General features: G+C 42.0%; 1 protein-coding gene across 9 annotated transcripts in view; it reads right to left on the bottom strand.

Moving 5' to 3' along the window:
• Positions 1-21,135, bottom strand: part of TAFA5 (TAFA chemokine like family member 5) — a 340,202-nt gene extending 319,067 nt beyond the window's left edge. For all 9 annotated transcript variants that reach the window (XR_014539417.1, XR_014539418.1, XR_014539419.1 and 6 more), the window contains exon 1: positions 19,806-21,135. Coding sequence is in view for 4 of the 9 variants with exons in the window: in XM_083575380.1 (XP_083431506.1) it covers positions 19,806-19,917 (112 nt within the window). In the remaining 5 variants the exon portion in view is untranslated. The remainder of the gene's footprint in view (positions 1-19,805) is intronic.
• Positions 21,136-26,402: the final 5,267 nt, after the last annotated feature.

The following is a 26,402-nucleotide window of genomic DNA, read 5'->3' as shown; positions in this document are numbered from 1 at the left end:
GTCTAAACCACTGAGCCTAGGGCTTGCTGATCGGAAGGTCGGCAGTTCGAATCCCCATGACGGGGTGAGCTCCCGTTGTTTGGTCCCAGCTCTTGCCAACCTAGCAGTTCGAAAGGACGTCAAAGTGCAAGTAGATAAATAGGTAACGCTCCGGCAGGAAGGTAAACGGCGTTTCCATGCACTGCTCTGGTTTCACCAGAAGCGGCTTACTCATGCTAGCCACATGACCCAGAAAAACTGTCTGTGGATGAACGTCGGCCGCCTTGGCCAGTAAAGTGAGATGAGCGCCGCAACCCCAGAGTTGTTCGCGACTGGACTTAAATGTCAGGGGTCCTTTACCTTTAGTTTTAATTGTAAAAGCAGATTAAAGTTCAGGAAATGCTAGCTGAATACACTAATATTCAAGTCTGACTAGCTTTTTTGTTACTAAGAGCAAATTATGTTTCCACATCATTATTCCATACGCATAGCCATGCTGATAAAGTGTTAAAGTACTTACTTTGAAGTACTGTTCTTTCTACCCTTGCAGCTTCCTACAAACAATTACAGAAGATGTGCTTTTAAACTACGAAGATGGACAACTGTGAAAATTCTGGTTTCATCATTCTTTCTTGCCATGCCATTTCAAACATAAAAATGATAAGCACATGGAGGAATATAATTAGATATTCCTTAAGTTGTGCAACTCCCATCTTCCATTCAGCTCTTCCCAAACAACCGTCTGGTGGTTCAAGCTTGTTGTAAGCTATCCTGTTGTTATAGCGAAACAATTCCATAAGAAGATTAGATATTAGTTTAAGCTGCCTTGGTACAACTGAGTAAGCTTGAGCCTGCAGATATACAAATGCTAAATCCACTTGCATTATCATTTCATAAGCAATGCGAAACTCAAGAGCTTTCTGGAATTGTTAAAAGGCTTCCGTCTACACATAAGTCTATTTCACAGACAAACCAAATCTGTTTATTTTTGAATAGAAGCACCCTTGGTTATTTTTAAATCATAGTGTAATAAATACATTAGGGCATTAGAATTATTAGAAGTGAAAGTGAGAGAAAAGGGGAATAGCGAAGCCTCCTGCTCCAGCAAATATGTAATGAAATTTAAATTCAATCTAATTCAAAATCATTTACCTTTTGTCACTGCGCAAAAGCATACTTTCCATCAGTTCAGAATATAGATGGCCTCTCAAGCTGCATTAAAAATTACTCTGTCTCTTTTGATTTAATGTTAATTTTCCCATTTTAAGAAAGTAGCCCGTGGTCATTTTATTTAGGGCACTATGGTAAACTGGTTTTTGATGGCATCAAGCTCTGTGCGGGTAATTTGTAGTATTTTAAATCTGTACTTTCAGTATTTGAGCACATATCATTTTTTCCACAAACTCTTTTATGCCTTGAGACACTATTAAGCAAGTGGGCAAAAGTGACACTTTGAATTTACCCTGCATGTTGAAGTTTACTTCAGCATTGGGGATTTCAACAAAACCTGTTCATCTTTTAAATTCCTTCTGGATACCGTCCAGAGGAAAATTTAAAAGGGTATATTATCCTTTTGTTTCTGTTCCTTTCCAATGAGCAATTCATGTTTTTTTTTGTAGTTCCAGGATGTTATTTGATATATCAAGCACTGGAGAATTAAATGTCATTTCCATTAAGAACTATAAACACATAACTACTCGACTAGCCCTGATCCAGTTCTACAGACAGGGCTTTCAGGTTTCATCAACAATGAGGAAACAAACTATATACTGATTAACAATTGCACACATAATATTTTTAAAGCAACAGAATGGTGATGTTCCTATGCATAGACAAATGCTGATACGTAAAGTTACTGTTTTGGGTTTATGAGAACTTGCTTTCCAAAAACCCATCGGTTTGATTAACAATCTAGGAGTAGTTTTTTTCTTGTTCCAGACCCCACAGGATACCTTTACTCTAGTTATGCTCCTCTTCCTTTCCCTTCTGGAGAGAAATCCAGGCAGCTTAATGAACCTAATAGTCTTCCACTATCTTCTCAGCTGCACCTGTATCAAAGGAGACCGAGCTCAGGGCACCTAGAGGACAGAACGACCGACTCAGCCAAGTTGCATAGTGAACTACAGTAGTACCTCGGGTTACAGACGCTTCAGGTTACAGACTCCGCTAATTCAGAAATAGTACCTCAGGTTAAGTACTTTGCTTCAGGATGAGAACAGAAATTGTGCGGCAGCGGGAGGCCCCATTAGCTAAAGTGGTACCTCAGGCTAAGAACAGTTTCAGGTTAAGAACAGACCTCCAGAACAAATTAAGTTCTTAACCCGAGGTACCACTGTATATAGTCAATTAAAGGGAGCTGAAAAGACCCCTCCAACCAGCTACTATTTTAGCAGGTTACCAGGGAGCAGGGGAAAGACTTGTGGATTTCATCAAAAGCCTCCCTATATCCCAACCCCAGTTGAGAACAGGCAACATGCTTCTCAGCTGACAGGAATGCATTGGGCCTGGGAAAGCTGGGAAATAGAAGCAGCAGGAAAGCCAGTTAGCTGTGGACTGTATCCTTTTCAAAATGCAGGCAGAGAATGGAACAGATGCTTCATTCAAACTCACTCCAGGATGAAAAAAGCATGTAAGAGTTTGAGTCTTTTATCCAAATATACTACCTTTCTATCTTCAACGAGTTTAAGGAACTTTCAAAGGTGTTACACACATTCTAAAATGGGGGCATCCCTGAATAATTCCACAGCAAAATTCTTTGTGAACAGGTAGAACAGCCTTTGTATGTTGTTGATGAATTCTGCACCACACTTTAGAACTAGCTTGCAATGTGAAAAGATATCAAGGTAGTCTCGACTTGGTTTATGACACAAAATAAAGCAACAGGCGTTCCAACCAGAGAAAAAGAGTATATGTCATTGAAGGGGTCAAAGGGTTATAGGCTTGCTTTTTAGAAAATGTTGTCTACTTCCACTCTTTCATGTTAGACCATCTTTGTACAAATAAAATGTTTTACTGTATCTTAGCCTCTCCTAACTCCATGGGAAACATATGGTCTACTACTGAGCAACATTCCCTCTTTTGCAATCCGGAAGAACTCAAAGTATAATTAGAATTTCAGCATAGCATTATTGTGTGTTATGGCATTAAAAGTGACAGGTCACTACCAATAACAGGAAATAGGATGTTTGTTATTCTCTCCTAAACATCTGTTGCATAAAATATAATTTGCTTGGTTGTACACGCTGTATCTCCTATGAGTCAATTAAGTATTATTTTGAATGCAAATGAATCCATTGGTTTCTAAAACCTGAATATTGCCTAAAAATAATTGTTCTAAACATTTCCTACCGATTCCTTGAATATCAAGAGAAGAGCAGTTTAGTAACACGTTATGAGAGTGGAAAGATTAGAGAAGGAACCATAGTGTCTCTGATCACCAAGAAGAATATTAAAGAAAGCAGTTAATATGTTGTTAAAGGAACTTGGATGTGTAAGAACATATGTTGTTTTACTTAATTTTTATCAACTTAAAAGTAAAAATGCCTATACGCTTTCAGTTGGGTTTAACATGCCATCTGGTTTAATCATTCCTTAGGTACGATGCTATAAAGTTAATAGCAATGATGTTGCTAAGCCATGAGGATGAATGTTTCCATTGCATTATTCAATGAAGGCTATTACTTCTAAAACCATTGACTCTGGGATCAACAACCTTCTGTGTCTGTGTCCCATTGCTGCTATTGCTTAGCAAATGCTGCCTCTGAACTGTCACCTTTAAAAACTTCATTATCTTTACAAGTGAATGTTTTGAAATTTCAATATGTAATGTAGCAATTTTAAACTAGAAGCCAGCAATGCAAGTGGTCTGCAGTCGACTTACAGATTCTGTCAGTTGTTCCCCTGCTGCAAGCCTATGAGATGGAATGAATTATGAATGTTTAATAAAATGGTGAGTTTTTAAAATGGAAGCAAAAAAGCTAAACATTTATAGAGCAATATTTGACTTGATGTCTTAGCTATTAACTGTAGATGTCACCAACCACAGAGGACTGGGGGCGGTGGGGTCCATCTTAAAGTAGCTGTCTTATTACAAAAGAATTTCAGAAATAGACTGGAAAGAGAAGTTGCTGAATTGCAACTTATTACCAAACTTAAAACCATGGAGAGACCTGGTCTGAATAGAGACATTGGGTTCTTATCTCATTATACATGATAAAGCTCTTTTTAACCATCTCTCCCCCTGCTTTTTCCTGTAAGACTAACTGCAGTCGTTAACAGTCGTCAACAGGTTTACCACACCTATCGGTCAATCACCCATTCCCACCACCCTTCTGAGTAATACCCCTCCCCACCCTCTCACTATATATAAGGGTCTGGTGACTTCTGTTTCAGTGTATCTGAAGAAGTGTGCATGCACATGAAAGCTCATACCAATAACAAACTTAGTTGGTCTCAAAAGTGCTACTGGAAGGAATCTTTTTATTTTATTTTATTTATTTGATTTTGTTTCTGTATATGCATGTTAGTGCAAATCACTTGGCTGGAGAACAGCACGGCAAAATTCAAAGGACGGCTGTTTTGATTCGTGTGTTGATTCAAAAATATGTGAATTAGGTAGGTTCTCCTTTAAATGCAAACCGAAAGGTGAAATCAGAGCTTTTGCGTGTTGCATTTTGCACAGGGCTTAGTACTGCAGATACGATTGCAATATTCAATGTATTGGATGACAAGCACCTCTGCCCTGCAAACCACTTGTAATTAATTATTAGGTGTTTTGTATTTATTTCCTTTAATTCTCTATGGCCAACTTTTAGACAAGGCTTCATTTCTGAAATTTACAGAAGAAAGGCCTTGCTGATTTCCTTCCCATGGAAGGCTGGGAATGTTGCACGCACCCCAACAGCAAGGAGTGTAGCTGTGGCATGGAAGCAGGGAGATATTTACAAAAGCAAATGCAGACAGCTGAGAAACAAACATACATGTGTTATGTGCAGGCGTGGTTGCTTGAGAGCGAACAGGCAAGACTCCCACCGGTCTTTTCCAGGCTTTATTATCTGTACAAAAACATTTACAGTGCAGAGCATCTCAAGTCCATGTCTGCTCAGTCGCTAACAGAATCTGGGAGTGGGTGGTCCTTAAACTTTCCCCAGCATAACAGTCTTTTGACTCCCATCCTTCTCCTCCCCTCTCTGCGCTTTCCTCAGGCTCCGTGTTGCGGCTCTCTCAAGCATCTTCCGGTCCCTGCATCCCTTCCCCACTGGAGGCGGGGCTTCCCTCCTCGCCGGAGGAACAGCTGCTTCGCATGATCTTCGGAGGCTCCCTGTAACCCAACTGCCCTTCCACCTCTTGCCTCTGAGCTGACAGCAGTTCCCTGACATGTTTGACTGTACACTAGTTCCAGAGCATTTGGACACACGCAAAAAAACCCAGTAATGTTTTGTAAGCACTATATCTTGCCAATGCATCTTTTTTTTTCCTCCCCCAAGGTTCTTCTTAGGTGTGGTTTTAGTCAGACTCATGTGATGCATGTCTTTATTCTGTGGGTGGATTGTCTCGTCTTGAATCGTGGGGCTGGATGGTTTCCTCCACTTATCTCATCCTCCCAGCATTACATCTGTAGCATGAAAGAATCTTGGGTTGCTGACTAGGTAACACTCTGCCTTCATCATCCCCACAATTAGCCACACTTCCCAAGCAGCAGCACAAAAACCATACATCCCCAAAAATCACATCGAGCAATTTAGAACCTTGGGAAAGAAGAGAACATTTTTGATTAGCCACAAGGTTGGTAGCAATTATGAGATGAACAATTACAAGATCATGCATTGCAGAATTCAGAGAAAACTTGAATTTGTTCCCAACAATTCTATAGGCATTTTTCCTGCTAAATAACCAGCAGCTTTGTTTTTATAAATAGAAACAAGCAAAACTTGGATATTTACTAGGCAGTTATAATCCTAGTTTGACAGTATGAAAAGAAAAAGGTATAGAGGGTGAACCAAATGCTTTGAGCAGGGGTAACTGTTGTTGATAATTTGCAGCTAACGTGTTGCCAGCAGCTACTGATTTTATTTTTTTAAAGAAAACAAACCTTAATTTCTGCAATATTTAGATATTTTAGTTATTAACCTGTATGTAAATGCATATTTGGAATAAAAATAATCAAGACTGTTAAAGCGTTGTCTTCCCAATACTAAACGGTAGAAAATGAATTGAAAAGATGAGAACATTAAGATGCCGGGTTTGACAAACTCAGAAACAAACAACTGATGACAATTGCAGCTCACCTGAGAAATGGATCAGCCAGTAGTGCTTAGCCCTTTGCCCTCTACAAAGAAGCAGCCTGCTTAGATTTAATATGGAAAGCAGAAGGGATACAGCACCTACTTAGCCAAACATTGGTGCTGACACAAACAGGGAGAAAACACACATTGTGCTTTGTATAGGAGATAGGAGATTGTCTCTGGACTAATTGCAATCAGGTGAAAATACATATTTGGATTTTTAAAAATGAAGTAAAAATGCAAACATATTGAAGATGAAGAGAGAGAAAAGAACCTGAGAAACAGACAGGATTGTGACCACAAACTCAAGCTGGGTAGCAGACAGGTAAGGAAAGACAGAGCTAAGAAGCCAGGCTGAAATCAAAGAGGTTGTGGTGAAGAAGAAATCAAGAGGGGATGGAGCAAAAGCTGCAGTGGATTTATAAATAAAAATGACAGTGGACCAGCCCCCTGCTGAAAAAGTTTGCTGACCCCTGCCTTAGATGCACATGAGAACAACATTTTGGAAATGAAACCATTTCAGTCACTCAGTGCACACCCTGAACCCATCCCAAACAAACGGAATACCTTGGAACACCAACTTATGTTGTGGTCTGTTTTGATCGAAGATTGTTGTGCTCTGTGTGTGTGTGTGTGCACGCGCACACGCGCCATGGCAGGCTGACTGTGCCTTAGCACACAAGTGTCACATTTGAAGCCTGCTAGTTACTGCCAACTAAGCTAAAGATTGTTATTCCTCCTCACTTCTCTCTGTAATATATAGCATGGACCTGTTAGTCAGACATGTGGGGAAATCCTGAACTATCAACAAGTCAGTTAACCGCAGACTTCAGTATATTTTATTTAGTTGTTCAAGGTACAGTGAGTGAGAAACAGATAATAATTTACTGCCTTTTCTTTTAGCTAGTCATTACATTCAGTATAGATCCTATCTTGAGTTTCAGTACCTTAAAAAGCAGAGACATCAAATTGCCGACAAAGGTCCATATAGTGAGAGCTGGACCATAAAGAATGCTGATCGCCAAAGAATTGACGCTTTTGAATTATGGTGCTGGAGGAGACCCTTGAGAGTCCCATGGACTGCAAGAAGATCAAACCTATCCATTCTGAAGAAAATCAGCCCTGAGTGCTCACTGGAAGGACAGATCGTGTAGCTGAGGCTCCAATACTTTGGCCACCTTCTGAGAAGAGAAGACTCCCTGGAATAGACCCTGATGTTGGGAAAGATGAAGGGCACAAGGAGAAGGGGACGACAGAGGACGAGATGGTTGGACAGTGTTCTCAAAGTTACCAACATGAGTTTGACCAAACTGCGGGAGGCAGTGGAAGACAGGAATGCCTGGCGTGCTCTGGTCCATGGGGTCACGAAGAGTCGGACACAACTAAACGACTACAGTAAACAACAACAAAGTTACAAACAAAAACGTAACATTCTTCTACATGCCAATGACATAAGTTTCATTCTGGGGGGGAAGTTTTCCCGGGCAGAAATAAAGATTAGCAACAAGCCTTAAGTATGTTCTGACGTATTCATTTTTCTGTTTTGGTCCTGGTGTTGAGCTTCCTCAGGATTTCTCAGATATGTAGGGTAGTGATACTTAGCCCATTGATTTACCTGTGGAAATAATTTTAAACAGTATAAACTGGAGGAGGCATTTTCCCTCCTATGAGATAGGATCAAACCGGGATTTACGAAAAGTTCAGACTACATGATTAAGACGAAGACCTTAGCAGGTTTAGCAAAAAAGAGGGTCGAGGCTTTGAATTCAACTACAACATAAGATTAGTTTTCAAAAATTAACAGTCTGAACATGCATAGCAGTGGTACATAAAATGAAATAGGGTCTACAATAAGCTCAGGATACCATAACCTAAATAGTCATACTAGCGCATAGGAGGTAATAGGATACCACGGTGAAATTCAATTTCCAGATTAAATGCACACTTAAATTGAATGTAATATTATCCTTTAGTTAGACAAACACTCTGGGCTGGTTTAGATATAATGCCCGGTGTTCTGATGGTGCTCTGATGATGAGCCTGCAAGGAGCCTCAGGTACATATATTCACCATTTGCTCCTCCTCATCCAGGCTTGAGGCAAAGCATAGCTTGCTGTTTTGTCCACAAGAAACTGCTTTGCAGAAGACAATGGAAGAAGAAGAGGAAGAGGAGGAGGAGGAGGAGGAGGAGGAGGAGTTTGGATTTGATATCCCGCTTTATCACTACCCTAAGGAATCTCAAAGCGGCTAACAATCTCCTTTCCTTTCCTCCCCCCACAACAAACACTCTGTGAGGTGAGTGGGGCTGAGAGACTTCAGAGAAGTGTGACTGGCCCAAAGTCACCCAGCAGCTGCATGTGGAGGAGTGGAGAATCAAACCCAGTTCACCAGATTACAAATCATCTGCTCTTAACCAGTACACCAGGAGTGTGTAATCCCAAGTTTGAGGAGGAGCTGTAGCTCAGTAGTGGAGCATCTGCCTTGCATGCAGAAAGTCCCAGATACAACCTCTAGCATGTCCAGGTAAGACTGTGGAAAACACTTGTCTGCAACCCTGGAGAACAGCTGCCAGTCACTGTGCTGGGTGGACCAGTGGCCTGACTTCCTATGTAGTAGGTTCAGTCTACATTTGACCCAACCCTCACTTAGCCACTCAAAAAAAAAAAAAAAAAAAGCTTAATCAACCAAGCTGTTGCTCCTGTATACTTCCAAGTGATTTTTATAAAAATTAATATTAATTGGTACATGCACGTCTTGCAATAGGATAGTGAGGAATGTCATAAATATAGATAAGAGAAAAGGAATAAAGAGGTATCTCTAAACATGCACACACATACACACACACACACGGTGGCATTCTTAGACTGCGGAGCATCAGTTTCCATGGAAGCAAGAATGATCATATAATGAACTAAATTGTCAGTCCTAGGTATTTGGCTCAATATAAATGGGGGTGGAAATGATTAATTCATATATGGTGTCATTCATGCACACACAACCTCAAATGCCATCTGGTATGACTGCTTCGTTTCTCATCACACCCCTAAATAGAAACAGAAATACTATGGTTGGCTATATAATTTTTCCTCTATGTGTCATGAAGATGTTATTTATAGGCCTATAATAAATATAGCAAAGTTTTAAAAGAGTACTACAACATGTCACAAGTCTTATCTTTAAAAAAAAATCATTTTCTCTACTATCATCAGTGTTTACACACACACACACACACCAATATTATAAAGGCGAGATGAACATATATCACTTGATCTTTCTTCACAGGACCACTGAGGTGCCAGCTGAATGTGTGAGCTAAAATGCTCTAAGAAAGCACTGAATTGGACACGTGGAATGAAATTAAAGTTATAACTTTGGTCTTATAAATTGCACATCTGAATGAGGCATCTCAGATTCGGAAATAGCTCATTCAAATTCTGAAACGGCTCGTTCATTCTTGACACTGTACGCATCAAATAATGACCAGACATTGTGAACCATTCCTTAATTCCCATTAGCAATGAAATTCTACACAAAATAGAAATATACAAGGTAAGATGTACAGTGATGGTACAATGTAAGGTCAGTTCACACAAAAAAATGTTTAACTATTATTCAGTGCTGTAGAACAAGTCCTATTCTCATGCAAGGACAGTCTGGAAAATGGTAACGGCACAGTTATCCAGAGACACCAACACACAATCTTCTAGAACAGAAATAGAAAACCCAAGCCCTATAATTTTATACAGGCTACTGCTCAGCTGAAAAGCCCTTGTTTGGAAGGTGCAAAGTTGGAGACATTTCAGTGATTGAAGAGCCTGAACAGAGGTGAAATCTGAGGCAAGTTTACTTGCAGCAACTGTATTCCCAGCAGCTGTTTGGTGGCATGCTTTTTAAAACACAAAGGGGGGAGTGGATTCTCATGTTGATTTGTCTCCATTTTTTTTATGCTGTATGGATCACTTCTGAAGCCAAACTGGAGTGAAGGCAAGGCTTCCTAAACCTACTCTAGGTAGGGAAGAAACAATGGGACCATGAAACAAACGGAAGCAAAAAAATGATGAGCAGGATAGATGGTTTTGCAAGAAATTATCCTCCCACAGAAACCCTGCTATGAGCAGATGTTCTAAAAAATATTTATAATGCCACCACTTCTCTCTTTTTTATATAAAAAAATCATTTTAATTAAATTTTCCACTTTAACAATCCAATCAAATCACATGAAATATTCCAAATTATACATATACAGTGGTACCTCGGGTTACATATGCTTCAGGTTACATACGCTTCAGGTAACAGACTCTGCTAACCCAGAAATAGTGCTTCAGGTTAAGAACTTTGCTTCAGGATAAGAACAGAAATTGTGCTCTGGCGGCGCGGCGGCAGCAGGAGGCCCCATTAGCTAAAGGGTGTTTCAGGTTAAGAACAGTTTCAGGTTAAGAACGGACCTCCGGAACAAATTAAGTACTTAACCCGAGGTACACTGTACATATAAAATAATCTGAATATTCTGCCAAATTATAAAATTTTAATAGGACTTCCCATGCTTCAAGTTCGGAGGGTTCTGATCATCTCATACTTCTACTGCTTTTCATAGTCACTTCTGATGGTTCCTCTAATTCTTTCTGTTGTTAACCTTCCTTCTTTCACAGCCTCTGAGTTATTCCCACAAGCGAGTTAAAACAAGCAATGGTGTGTTTCTGTGTGGATTTTATGTCTATGATTCCCCCTAATGCCACCACTTCTCAGTGGCCAGTTCATCCCTGACACCTGGAACCCTTCCTTCTTTAGCCATGTTTGCAAGAACAGTTTTGGTAATTGAGGGGTAAAGAACAAACATTGTGCACCTGTTTAAAGATAATGCCTCTCCGAAGATTTGATGGATGAGAACTGAGGGCATGTGCAAAAGGAATTCTTCAAATTAAGCTTTGGTTATCATACTATACATCAACACATAATCAACTGCTTCGCCCTTTCTCCCCAGAATATTTTGAATGTCAGTTTGGATGCCGTGCCTGACAGGTGGCATTTTGCAGAGGTCATTAATTTTAAAGTACCTTTTGTAATTCAAAAGTATGCCCACTTTTTATTTTTATTTTTAAAAAGAGCAGCTGGGATGTCTCATAAAAGATATGGGCATTTTTATGATTTGCTTTTTTAATACGATAAAATGATCATCATCATAATATCTATAATAAGCTTGACTGAGAAACAGACTGAAAAGGAAAAACTGATGTGTATTCAGGCAGGGGAGAAAGAGAGAGAGAGAAGAAAAATATGGATATGTATATAGCAAAAGTATTGTAATAGGGTTCCCCTGTAGAAAGGTAGTGGCACAGAAGAAGGCAAAAACATTACTAAAAAAAAAGGGATTTTTTTACCCAATGTTTTATTCCTAGAGCACTTTCTTGTATTTGGCATAAGACAACGGTGACCTTGTATCAAGAAAGCCTTTCAACAAACTACACAAAGGACACTAGTAGTTTCAAGGCAGCTTATTGGAAACGGCAAATGTTCACATTTCATTATATACTATGTCAATGCTATGCCTTTCCCACACCTTTTTCAAAACTGAGCCTTGCTTAAATCTAACAAGATATAAAAGTATCCTGTAATGGCTTTAGGGGTTGCTTGTGCGTAAGTTACCGCCGTTCCCTGACATATCCCTTGGCCGTTCATACTGTTCCCCAAAGCAACATCTCAGCTGCATGGGAACTAGTGCTCCAGACCCCCTTCCAATGCAGATCTGGCAATATTATGCATCTAAGAGCATTGCATGTCGAGGTCCCCAAGCCACCCCAAATAAACACACAATTCACTCAGAATTTTTGTTTAAGGTTTTTGGTATAATTTTGGCCACAACATTATTAAAATACAAAAAATGTGAGTGGTTGCTTAGGCATTGGTTGTGACTATCTGACCCCGGATGGGGACAGACTGACATTTCGCACGACTGCGAAAGTCAGAAAAGGGGAAAACATTTTGGGGATAGCAACGGAGCAGTGAACCTGCCCTCAGCCCTCCCCAAAAGCAACCAGGGGCTCTTGCATGGCCCTAGCCTCTTGACAGGGTTCGGACAAAAGCAATGGCGAGCCCCTGTATTCCTTTAATGGAATACCCTTGCAGTAGCAGCAATTAGAGGGGCAGGCACAGCCAATCCATGCCCCTCTGCCAACCAAATCAAAAAACCAATGCCTAACCACAACCTTACAAGTTGTGATGATTTGCTACGCAGTAGGCAAAAACCAAATGGCACCAGCCAATCAGCCAAATGGACAAAATTCCTACCGGGCTCCTGCCCCAAGAACAGACGACCGCATGACAGGCATAGCAAGGTCAACACAAACAACCCTAAATATAGGGAGGGAGGGTGGGCAATCTGATGCACGCAGCGAAAAGAGGAAGCTCAACGCTGCGTGCAGGGGTTTTAAAACTTCAGGCTGTCAATCATAAAATGGCAACATTAACATAACCCCAACAACAAGGGAAGCCCAATCACAACAGTGGCCAACTACTTCTTTTGCCCGCCCAGCAACAGTGGGGTGACTTGTCAGCCCCCACCGCAACACGTGCTCTCCATGAAGGAGAACACGCTTAACTTCAGTTTTCCCTGTTTTAAATAGAATGTTTAGGAGTTTTCATATTTTCCTTAACAGAAAGCTGGGAGGCCTCTTCTGGACTAGAATCATGGTACAGGAAAGCTACTGTTTGCCCCAGAGGTGATACAGATGAATCGCAAAATAAAGGCATGCCTCAGCAATGTTTTGTACTTCCCAGAAGTTAAGTAGGATCTCTATATGGCAGCACAACTGAAAGGAGAGACAGCTTTGTGGCTGCTCAGCAACCCAGACATCATGCCAGGCTGAGATGATGGGGAAGGGAGAATGAACACCAGAGTAGGGAGAGGGTGGAGAAGAAGAGCTCCATTGTGATGGGCAGGCCTAGATTGTAATCAGAGGGAATTGTTTTACTGGCACTCTCAAATCCCAATGCTTTGGCAGGGGCAGCTTTCAAGAGCAAAATGTGAAATGTGCCTCTAAACTAAAGAAACATGCTAGAATGGGGACAGGGGAGAATAAGACCTCATTTGCAACTCACAGGTCTAGCTCGCAAAGAGGGAATTGTTTTACTTGAGATACCAAATTCCTTGCAGATTTTCCATGGGAATACGAATAACCACCTTGAGAACAGGATGATGAACTAGATGGGCCTTTGGCCTCATCTGGAAGGGCTCTTGCATTCTTTTACAACTTTCCACCCCAAAATAAATGCTAAAGGTGTCTGGTATAAAAGCCCCTGGAGTGATTTGTCTGGAATTTGCCTGGTTTCTTACCCATAGGCACCCCTGTGGTGCCTGCAGTTTTGGACCAAGTAATCTACAAAAGAAAGTGGGAGGTAAGGTGACTCCATTTTTATCCAGTCCCAAATTGCAACAGATTCTAGAAAGGGTGATACTTGTTTCAGTCACAAGCAAGATATGGTCTCTGACTTGCTCCATAGAATTGTAGTGTTGGAAGGGACCTTGACGATCATCTAGTCTAACTTCCATATGGAGCCATCAGGGATTGAACCTGCAACCTTGGTGATCTCAGCACCACACTCTAACCAACTAAGCTTTCCAGGCTCCAATATGTTTCCAGGTCTTGCGAGAAGAAAGTGGAGATATGGAACATTTTGTTAACATTTGCCAAGCTTTTTGCTACTTTTCATTTTGAAAACTCCCCCCCCCCCAAATGAACCTTTTTAAACATTTGTTTGGAATGCTCCATTTAAGGCCAAACAATTAGATGCTTCTGTGTTCATTGCTCCCACACCACTCTGGTAATGTCTGCACCACTTAACTATTGTACAAAGGGAAATCTCACTCTACGGTCATTACCAGTTTTTATTTCCAGTGTTGCAACTGTAGGGTTGCTTGTATAAACAAGTATACTAGAGCTGTTTTATGTCTGATCCTGTCCAATTTAATTTCCCGTCCTGCATTTAAAAAAATAAATAAGATGAGCTGGGTGTACCGAACTTTCATTCATGCTGCAAGAGGGAAAATAGATGCAGTTGGACATACAATCTGCACAAAGACTTCAGTTGATAGCAATGAAATGGCAGGGAGTCTGAGTTCCAGCTCTAAAAAAGTTCGAAATCTCTCCATTTCATCTCTAAGGTGAAGGAGCTTCTGCGGGATAACATTTGCAGCTTCATCACTGATCTTCACGTTCTGCATGGGGAATAAATAATGCAGTGAACTACTGTATTGCTGCAGCAAGTGGGAAGCGGGAAACAGAAGCAGCTTTCCAAAAGTAGAAAATGCATGCGTGTATGGGGTTTTTTGGAAGCTCCAGAAATGAAGATGCTCCACAGAGTGTCCATAAATATGAAAACACTATAATCTAGAACAGCATAAAATTCCACGGAAATTGATGGTTCACTTCCACAATTCCTAGATGATCAGTGCTCAAAACTCCCATTGTTCAAGGCACATTTTGCAACCAGGAATTTCCTTAGCGCAAACAGTTTCTGAGCTCTAGGAGCAATACTGCGCCTACGATTTCAGATTAAAACTGCAGAGGGGAAGGAAAGGAGGACCTTTTTCTGCCTCCCCACTTACAGCTACTCTCTGAAGACCGGAGAAGACACCTTCCTAAGAATATTAGGGGGGTGGGCAAGGGAAGAACTAGACCATGTGAAAAATGAACATAGTATTTCTTGCCGTTCATTCATTTTCAGCTTTGTATTCTTGTTATAAAAAAGCACGTCTAAACATTCCGTTGTTGTGCACATAACCTAGGCTTAAGGAGCCATTTAACTCCTAGCTTTCATATCTCAGTTTCTAACACTGTAGATGATTAGTACTTTCTGTTGTCTCATGAAAATAGGATGGATACATTGGGGTGATGATGGAAGGAAGGAATTTCCCACCCCCATGCTATGATGTGTTTAAAGAGCATCATGTTTTAAGTTCTATGCATGATGTCTGCCTCCACATGGCTGCCTGTGTGTAGCACCAGCATCCTGAACTTCATGCAAGCTGCAGAAACCACGCTGTGGAAGTTGTAAGAACTAGTGCAGGGGCAATTAAAACTAATTATATGCGGCAACTTTATTGTGAATATTATAGAATGAATGAATTTACTTTATTCAGTCACAGACCAGCATAAGCAAAACATCTAAATAAACAGCATAACAGTATGAATCTAAGCGAATAATTATTAAATAAATGGGAGCAAAAACCAACCTTAGATTAAAACATATACATAGAATACTTGATTAAGCATAAATAATGGGTGAGTAAAAACTAATAATAAGAATTTTAAAAGACCAGTTAAAACAGCTATATGGGGTGGAGCTTCAATGATACAGATCTAACAATATGGGCTTTCATTTTAGGACTGATTTGTAGCATAGACCATCCTTCAACAAGCATCTATCATGGCAGATGAATATTATAGCATTCTAAAGATGGTTACATACATTGCTGTTGTTCTCACACAGAATATTTATTTACTAGATAGGACTTAAAAATATATCAGCAACGTAACTGTAAATTAAGTAGTTTATATTATTTGACTATATAGTTCAACGTCAATTATCTAGGCTAATAGGAAATATTGACAATGTAGATATGTTTTACCTACAAACATGTACTTTATCACACTATTAACATCTCTGATCTGCTGCACCACAAGCCCAAATTAAGTATTTCTCTCCAGCCACTATAATTTAATGAACTTGTAGAATTAGATTATTTTAAGAGGGCAGTTGCACCTTGCATTCTGTTGCTGGAGCTACACAAGATCTACATTAATATGTTTATAATTTCAATTTATATTCTGCTTTTCTATGCATGGCACTCAAGGCAGCTAACAATACAGGAAAAATACAGTCAGTGCAGGATGTATAGAAGCATGAACATAAGAAGCAGATAAGTCTACTCAGAACAATAATCGTCATCATATAAAGTATCAGTTGATTAAAATATGCTGAGCAATAAATGAGGCAAATTAAACCAAGAGTCAAAAGCCTTCTCTAAATAAAAATAGTTTATTTGTTCTCTAAATAAAAATTGCTTTTCTGCTGGCAGAAACGAAACAAAACAAAGAGAACTAAACAAATCTCCATAGGGAAAAAGAGATACAAAAGCAAGGGTGCAGCCACTGATGAAGTCCTCTCATTCCACAACTCAAGATATAGTAGGACAGAAGGGAAAAGCCCCTTTGGAAGATCTCCATACTCAGATGGGCTCAGATGGGAGAAGATGGTCTTTAAAGTACCCTGCTCCCAAGCTGCTTAGGCTTTCCTATGTTAAGGCTCTTTAAATTGTGCCCTAAAATGATTCAGTAGCCAGTGAACAGCATGTTCCCTATAACTGTTCCTGGTCAAAAATCAGGCTGTAACAGCTGAAGTTTCCAAACAGTGCTTCAAAGGTTGTCCAACACAAAGCACATTGCAGAAGCCCAGACAGGATGCAATTACAACATACGTTAATCATGGCAAGATCAGACATCTTTAAGAGTCTGATACGCTACTCAACACATTAACAGAGTGCATTGTTTTGCTGTTTGAAAATGGAATATTACAGGATCTTTCACAAGCAAGCACATTTTAAAATATTTTATCACAGTTATTTTTTCCCCTAGTTTCTGCCACTGCCTCCCACCTAGAGCCGCCTTAACTCTGGATCTTTTTCCCTCCAGAGGAAATGCCTGACAAAGCTTTATCACTATAGCAACTAACCTAATTGGTCTAGTACAGGTCTCTGCTTCAGCCATTGGGTGGAGCCACTATCCTTAACTATAAGCCAAAAATTTAAGGGGGTGGGAGAAGAGAAACGATAAGATTATCATCTTAGGGCATACAAGTAACAGCTATCATGTCAATAAATTAAACAATAAATAGCATTATAATTAGTGGTGTGTTGATCTAAGTGCTGCTTTACAAGCTAAATTTATCTACTGCACTTCTTCATTAAAAATACCCGGAATAGGAACATACCTTAATAGAGGAGAAAAGAGAAAGGAATAAAAGAAGCAACACTTTGAATTATGTTGAAAGGTTACTTCAATCTTTTACTTATCCATCATATGAAGTCTGTATTTTGGGTAATTTGCTGTAATTTAACTGCCTGTGTACTTTGGACTAAAGCTGTCCAATTTAAAATGCATCGATGTGTTTATATTAATGGACATAACATTAAGGATACTGCAAATGTTCATATTGTTTATACTTCTTCATTAAAAGCATCACAAAAGTAATAACCAATGACTAATTCTTAAATGATTTGAATATGAGACATTTAAAACAAACCGCCTCTGTTTCAATTCTTGAGGGGAATCTTCAAACATGTATACTATTACAGTGATGGGGCTTTATTGAAGTTACATTAGCACACCTTTTCTCTACTTACACTTTTACAGAGCAATCGTCATCCATGTTTACATAGAAAGAAGCAGCTTGCTCCTAAGTAGATATGCACAGGGTTATTATTATTATTCCTGGATAAAGACAAGCTAAAAATGTACTTCAAACACTATAGCAGTCAGGTGATATGCAAATTATGCTTCAACATTCCAAAGTTGTGCATTCAAGTCAGTGAAGAATATAAGTGGCAGACTGTTGCAATGCTACATATTTTAGACTGCTTGGTGTTTGCTCAGAGTTGAATGACATAATATATATACTGTGTGTTGACTAACGTAGGTTTTGTTTGCAAATAAGTTATTCGGGAATTGTTCCTTTACAAAAACGAATGAGATTGCATCTGTAGTTTATATCTATGTGCTGAGAAAAGACATGAAAACATGAAGACATGAAAAAAAGACATATTATTGTTACACATTTTAGGGGAAGAAAACTCATAATATCTAGATCAAATCTCTAGGAAATATCTCTCTCACAGTTATTGAAGTTTTTCCTTCTGTTGGTGCAGGAAAACATCCTGGTCAATGGTCTTTAGAAATATCATGCCTATATACTGCATTCCCCCCCCGCCCACTTCTTACCATGCTTCTCTAACGTATGTTTAGCACAATATTTAAACAGTGTAATTTAAAGTGTTGCAGAGTACTCTTTGCAATTTCCAATACATTTATTGGTCCCACAGGACACTTGAGCTACAATCCCATAAACTCTTAAGTATGAAGCAAGTCCCAATGAAAATCCAGGAAATCGTGTCGTTGAATGCTTACAAATGGAAATATATATAAAAAAAGAACTTGAAAGCCTAGGGGGAAATCAGCATACTGAATGAACATTATGGTTTTAAATGATGAAATGTCAAGTGCTACTAAAATGTTTGGAAATCTGTTTTATAGAGCCAATGACAGAAGATTCCAACTGTAATGGAATTCATCACAAAGAGACGAAGCATCACAGCTCACTTCAGTTTTCTTACAGCACTGGATGACGTATCCCACAAAAGGTTCAGAGAGAGAGTGTGCACAAAATAAAACGTGTATGGGATACAATAGACACACTTCTGAAAGTCAACACTATTTCTATTCCTGATAACCTAAGCATAGGCTGCAACATGACTTTCGTACTCTGTATTGTACTTCAACCCTGAGAATTATTCCATGAAAGGATCTCAGTAACATACTGTACAGAGTGAGTTCTGCAACCACCATGGATTAAAAATACTGTAAAAGCTAATATTAAGGGGGGGGGATATAAAGAAGACCAACAGAGCAATCCTATTCCTGCCTTCTCAAAAATAAGTCCTATTAAGTTCCACAGTACTTATTTACTTACTTTCAGGTAAGTGTACAGGATTAAAGCCTTAGAATGACACAAGTGCTCAACTGCATCATTTTCTGAGACACCAAAGGAAACTGCGTTTCAAATCAATTTCAATTCAGATCAAATACAGCTTCCCCCCTTCAGCCATACCAAATATTTGTACAAAAACTGTCACTGGTCAGAACTGTAAGCTTTACAGTGTATGACTATAGCCTTAGATTGGCCTCTATAAATGAAGCACTTCTTATCTATCAACAATGCACAACCCTTCACTTACAGATACTCAGCTCCTAGTTTTAAGAAGTCTGAAACTACGTTTTACAGCCAGATAATTCCATTGCTATGTGTTGAGCCATAAATGATGCTAGTGGTACCAGGACATCTGCCACAAGAGCAAGTGAAACTCAGCGCAGGTATCGATCTACAATGAAGCACAGGTGGGGGGCTGGACCAAGACAGGTGAAAGGAAAACAGGCTTGCAATTACAGGAGTAAACAAAGTACCATCTAGGCAAGAATTCTGCTGGTGTGCTCACATCCTCCAATAGGAAACACATGCTTTCCACATTTCTTATTCCTAGCATTAAAGTGTTTCGAAGAGAAGTAAGAGCATCTCGCAGTGCTTCCTCTCTGTGGGATGGACTGCTTGGCACCATAGTTTAATATTAGCACATTGTGTGTGTTTTGACAACTTGGCCTCTCAAGCATAATGTTATCCCCACCTCCCAAAGAAAGAGAAGAAGAAGAAAAAACCCACCAACCGCCCAAGCCAAAAAGGAAGTGGATTTGCCATCTGGCTGCGGCTGTTACTTACTGCAGTAGGCGATGAGGAGGCCAACCAAGATCATAATTGCCCAGAAAGTTGAGGACGCGCTTGGCAAAGCATTGGCATCTTTCCTGCTGATTCTGCTGGGAGATGGAGCCATTGAAGCCACTGTGTCCCCCAGTGCAGGAAAAAAAGCCCAAAACAAATACAAAACAAGGAGGGCAGGGCGGGTCAGGTGAGTCTCACCACCAGCCAGCTCTCCCTCCGAGTGACCGCCTTTCGCCACGTGTAATCCCAAAGAGAGACATCTTCCAGGCCGATCTCGGGTTCAGCATCCACAAGCAGCGAGGAGCATCTTCAGCCCAACGAAGCCATGGCACATTTTTTTTACCTCTTTCTCCGATTCATTGGGAAGCGAGGAAGCGAGGGTGGAAACACTGCAACTTTCCTCCTTCTCTTTCGAAGGGGCGAGCACTGGTTTCGCGGGAAGGGCAAAGTTATTTCGCTTCGGTGTCCAAAATCAGCATCTTCTCGTTATTTTTATGGTTCGCCCCTTTACGGAGAATCCAGAGAGGCTCGAGCAGAACAGATCGGCGAGGCGACTCCCCTCTGCGCCGGGGATGCCTCGCGGTCCAGCCTCCCCGTCAGCCAGAGGCACGTCTTCGCGAGTCCTGCGACGGGGGAACGGGACCCACGCCGACACGCAAACGACCGCCTCGCACACATTCACACGCGCGCGCGCGCAAACCAGCCAGCCAGCGGCGTCTCCCTACGCCAAGACCGGGGAAGAGACGTCGTAACTCCACGAGGCGAAGAGAAGAAGCGGACGCATCCTTCCTGCGAACCTGGCGGGAGAAGATGCCGGCGGAGCTGCTCGAAACCCCTCCGGGCGGTATTATCCGAGGGGCGGCAGCGGGCCCCTCCGCCTTCCCTCGCCGCCTCCCTTCGGCACTTGTAGAGCCGTCAGCCTCGTTGCGGACCGCAGTGGCGGCTGTGGTGGCCGCAGCTGGAGGAGGAGGAGGAGGAGGAGGTGAGGCGGCCGCGCCCACAGGTGCTGGCTCGCCCTCCCCAACAGACGACGACGCGTATCCTTCCTCCCTCCCTCAGCCTTTCGGGTCAAGTCAGGGCGCGCGCGACGGAGCCCCCTGGCCGCCGCCTTCTCCCGGGCGCCTTGCCCTTCTTCGCTCCGTCTTCAATCCGCAGTGGGATAATTCCCGTCCTCCTACAGCTACCCGCTCCTTCTGTCCTCGTAGCTGGCAGCTCCGTCGACCGAGCGCTTGCCCGGCGGCGCCTCTTCCTCCTCCGCCACTGTTTTGCTTTTATATATATATGGTGAGGAGGGGGCTCCGAGGGCGAAGCCTGCGTCCCGTTCCCGCCCTCTTCTCTCCCTCTCTCCCTCTCTGTTTCTTGTCTTTTCCCGCCCGCTTTGGCGACGGCTGGAGCGCGAGTGGGAGAGACGCCAAGCGCCGCGCGCGCGCGCTCCAAATTCGGACTGCACGCGGCTGCTTGTCGTCGGCTTCGTCTCGCGCGCTGCGTCCCCTCCTTCTCCTCCTCTCCCGGCTGCGGCTTTTTTTTGTCGGGGGTGGGCGCCTCAAAAGAATCACACAGCACGGGCGCGTGTGCGCGCGGACGGGGAAGCGGCCCCCTCCTCCCTAGAGGCCCAACTGCGCGCAAAGTTGAACGCGCCTTTGCAAAAGCGCGCGTCGCGACGCATTCGGTGCCGGAGCGCACGTTTTAAAGAACCTGTTTGTTGTTGTTTTTTTAAAAAAAGTCTGCTCCAACGCTGCCACTTTCTGCCTGCCGCAGAAAAAAGGGTCTGCTGCTAGTGAAACAGAGCAGGGATCCGCCGAGCAGAGCAGTTTTTCCTCCTAGCACTGGAAAAGAGGGGCTGGTTAAAAGGGGAAGGGGCCCCCAAATGAAGTCCCTCGAACCAGCGGCCCCACCTAGCCTGCCGCTTACATACCCTCCCAACATTTCTCTGCTGAAAATAGAGACGTCCTGTTCCATGATAATGTGATTTATACCTCGCCCATTGAGTGGGTTGCTTCCTATACTGTATAAAAACATAATAGAACATTAAAGATTTAAAAACAACAACAACAAAACCCCTTCCCTATACAAGGCTGACTTCAGATGTCTTCTGAAGGTTGTATAGTTACTTATCTCCTTTGCTTGGGGTTGCATAATGCCATACCCTCCTATGAAAGCAGGGACGTTCTACCATACCACCCAACATTTCTCCAGTGAAAATAGGGGCATCCTAAGGAAAAGTGGGGCACTCTGGGATTAAATTGGAAACCGGCTTCTGTAAATTCAGGACTGTCCCTAGAAAATAGGTACACTTGGAGGTACACTTTGGAACGTCCAAGCAAGAGAAGGTTCCTTGCTTCCTTTCTCTGGCTTGTCCTCTCTGGGCACAACCTGCAGGCTGGATTGGTCCTGTGCCCAGGAAGCCATGATGGTTGCAGGATTTGCCCATCTGGGAGTAAGAAAAGGAGAGAACAAATGTGGACTCTGCATGCTGTCTCACTTGCCATGCTTGGGGATGTGGCAGGAAGAATTTGGCTCACACTAGACTGAATCCCTCCGTGCTGTGATGCCCAGAGGGTGAACTCAAGTGGACCATTGAGATGATGAGGTGGCCAACTCTTTGTGCCGCAGGATGCAGAAAGAGCAGAGAGGGCAAGTGGGTAGAGAAGAAGAAGAGGAGGAGGAGGAGGAGTTTGGATTTGATATCCCGCTTTATCACTACCCGAAGGAGTCTCAACGCGGATAACAATCTCCTTTCCCTTCCTCCCCCACAACAAACACTCTGTGAGGTGAGTGGGGCTGAGAGACTTCAAAGAAGTGTGACTGGCCCAAGGTCACCCAGCAGCTGCATGCGGAGGAGCGGAGGCGCGAACCCGGTTCCCCAGAATACGAGACTACTGCTCTTAACCACTACACCACACTGGTGACCGTCTTCACTCTCTTCCAAGGCAGAACCACAGGCCAGTTCCTCCCCACTGTGGTGGCATGGTGAGCAAAAGGAGGAGATAGGATAGAGCACTGTTTTCAGTTGCTCGCATACTTCCCCTCCTAGACAGTAGCAGAGCTTAGAGGACAAGTCACTACAGGTGTGGATGGCACAGCGGAGCCCTCCTGGGGAGTGAGCACCCATCCTCCATTCCTTCACAGCTCCTGCCGGAGGATAGGGGAAACAGGAGAAAACCAGGACTTTAATTGTATGTGTGGATACAATTGGATACAATTTCAACCTTCAGGAAAGGATTCTTTGGTTAATGGAAAACAGAAAGATGGGTTAACACCACTGGGTCGTGGAAAATTAATATAGAGATTTAATAACTACCCAGAGTGGCTGGGGAAACCCAGCTAGATGGGCGGGGTATAAATAATAAAATTATTATTACTATTCATATTATTATTATTGGGCCAGAAGCATGCTCAAGCCTTCAGTTCTATGTACATTTACTTGGAGCAAATTATTATCAACTCTGTAGAGCCTACATTGCAGAAAACATGCACAATGTAGGCTTAAATTTAAAAACAGCAATTGGTAATACATTTTTAAATAGAGTGGGGATGAGGCTCAGTCCTGTCGGAAAGGCCTGCCAGATCATAAACATTTTTTTAAAAAAAAATTAGTTTTTTCAGATTTTGAAATTTACAAACAACCCACATAGAAAGGGAATTCTGAAGAGTCTCCCTCCTCCTCTTTGTGGGTCCATATATTAACCTTTTCCTCCTGCATCTTGTCTATTAATCCAAATCTATTAAATCTCTATTATAACCAAAAGTCAACATTAAGCTACAAGTGTTATTCCAATCCTACTAATAATTTTAATTGTTTACAATGGTTTTTAAGGTAAATAATATATTTTCCCCATTTCTTTTTAAAGTTTTGGTCTTCCTGATTTCTGATTCTTCTGGCCTTTTTTTGCCATTTTGGCCATTTGTCCATCAACTTAATCTGCCATTCTTCTCTGGTAGGGACTCTGTCTTCTTTCCATCTCTGGGCTAGTAACATCCCTTGGGCTAGCCAGATCATAAACATTTTGGGAACTGAGTGCTATTGATTTTGATTGGACCTAATAAGTGTGCATTATATTCATGAAACATATTAGTAGAAGTAATTCTCACTTATGGGACGCCAGTGGTGCTGTGGTCTAAACCACTGAGCGTCTTGGTCTTGCCGATCAGAAGGTCAGCAGTTCAAATCCCCACGACGGGGTGAGCTCCTGTTGCTTGGTCCCAGCTCCTGCCAACCTAGCAGTTCAAAAGCACACCAAAAATGCAAGTAGATAAATAGGTGCCGCTCTGGTGGGAAGGTAAACGGCATTTCCATGCGCTGCTCTGGTTTCTCCAGAAGCGGCTTATGGTAGTTATGCTGGTGACATGACCCGGAAAAACTGTCTGCGGACAAACACCGGCTACCTTGGCTTGTAAAGCGAGATGAGCGCTGCAACCCCAAAGTTACTTACAGTAACTGTCAGGGGTCCTTTACCTTTAATTCTCACTGAATTCAATGCAACTTTCTCCTGGAGTCCCAAGCTAAGTGTGATAAGAATTGCACTATCACCGTTTCATCCCATGCATATTGCCTAGATGTTAACCACCACCAACTTAATAAAGACAACAACTGTGCATTGGACTTCAGCCTGAAAGTATGCATGTATACTTGGATGCAATTTCCATTGAGCAGACATGGCATCAGGGCAGGCACCATTTGTAAGTTGATGAGGGTCCTATCCATCAGACAGAGCCATCTCTGACCCTGCTGCCAGCCCAAAATACAAGTTACTGCCAGGTGGGTGCAGTTGTCCTCTTAACCATGGTGCCTAGGTGGTTATGGCTGGCACCCCATAGCTATTATTGTGGGAATGGGACACAGTTTTTATTGATGTTACGCAACTTTAACCTGTTGCAGGATCTTAGCCAGATCCAGTTGAATATAGCAGAGCATATGCAGACTTCCAGAAGCAATCAGTTGCAGGCAGGTAGGATGACACAGGAACAAGACGCTGTTACCAGTAATGTGGTTACTTAGATGTGTTTATTATTTACGGCAGACTCTACAAGTTACTATATATACAGGATACAGACACGGATCTTAACTCTCTCTCTGAACAAACTCCAAACGACTCTCAGAACACCATACGGACCAACCAACTAACCAGCCAAGGAAGGTCATGAGTCATCATGCCTATGTGGTGACCTCGACCAATAGCAGAGTTGTATCCAAGGTCCAATATGTCTAGGCAGAGAAACTCCCTCTGCTCGGTCTTCTTGGTCTTCGGCCAACTTCTTAATTGCTTTGTGGGAAGCTGCATCAACTAGCACATAGGCAAAAATCCCAACAATTTTGTCCCTGAAGGCCTCACCCAACAATGTTTCTGCTTTTCCAGTTCTGCCCCCTTGACCTCAAGGGAATAATTGTGTTCCTGGAGACCCAGGAGCTTCCTGCACCTTGAACATACCCGCTACCTCTGTCCAATACATGCCCACTACCTCTGTCCAATGAGCCAGTGTGGTGTAGTGGTTAAGAGCGAGAGACTCATAATCTGGGGAACCGGGTTCGCGTCTCTGCTCCTCCACATGGAGTTGCTGGGTGACCTTGGGCTTGTCATACTTCTCTAAAGTCTCTCAGCCCCACTCACCTCACAGAGTGTTTGTTGTAGGGGGGGAAGGGAAAGGAGAATGTTAGCCGCTTTGAGACTCCTTCGGGTAGTGATAAAGTGGGATATCAAATCCAAACTCTTCTTCTTCTTCCAAAAGCAATACATGTGACAGACAGTCTGGTTTAAAGATAAAGGATAATGAAAAGGCAGAGCAGAGGTCTTGAAATAGCCCATCAGCTGTTTGCACAGGACAGAAGACAGAGCAAGTGCACAGGTTACCTAGTTATATAGTCTTCCCAATACTATGAAATGCAATTCTTTTTCAAACAATAGTAATTATTTCTAAATTTGAAGCTATACATACAAAATAGCATGTGTAAATTGTGCTTCTGATGCTGAGGCCTTTTTTACCTCACGGCAACCTGTTCCGCAATCTCTGGAAATCGGCCAGTGTTAGAAGACTCTTTATACACCTAAACCCAGTGCTTTTTTTTCCTGAGGGTACGCGGGGGGACGCATAACCTTAGACATTTTGTGAATCTAAGTTTGGCCTCATTGAGGGGCATTATTTCAATATGAGTAGGAAAATGAGAGTACCCCTAACCTTTTTAGAAAAAAAGCACTGCCTGAACCACTCCTTGCTGGATTGGAGTCATTATCTCTGTGATACAACGTAAGGTACATGTACAAAGCTGGCTATCCTTGTTCACCTCCTGTTAATGAGAAAGCTGTGGATGTGTTTATTTTGAGAAACTGTTCAAGATTTAAATAACTTGATTTTTTTAAATTTTCTTTGTGCAACTAGCACTTCGATTTTGTAGGTGAAGTGATGGGTGAGTACATCACTTAGCAACCTTACTTGCTTTTGAAAATTAAGGGTTTGTTTCTTTTGTACCTGACATTCTATTCTGAAAAAGATGCCTAGAGTTTAGCAAATTGCCTGTTCATTCTGAAGTGAGTCACTGCTTCAGTCTGGATGATAGCATGGATTTGACCTGACACACAAACAGAATTAAGTAGTTAAGCA

The sequence above is a fragment of the Podarcis filfolensis genome, assembly GCF_964270895.1.
Source record: "Podarcis filfolensis genome assembly, chromosome: 10".
In the NCBI taxonomy this organism is placed as follows: Eukaryota; Metazoa; Chordata; class Lepidosauria; order Squamata; family Lacertidae; genus Podarcis; species Podarcis filfolensis.
Note: the sequence above shows the minus strand (reverse complement) of the source record. Positions and strands in the feature narration are given on the sequence as shown.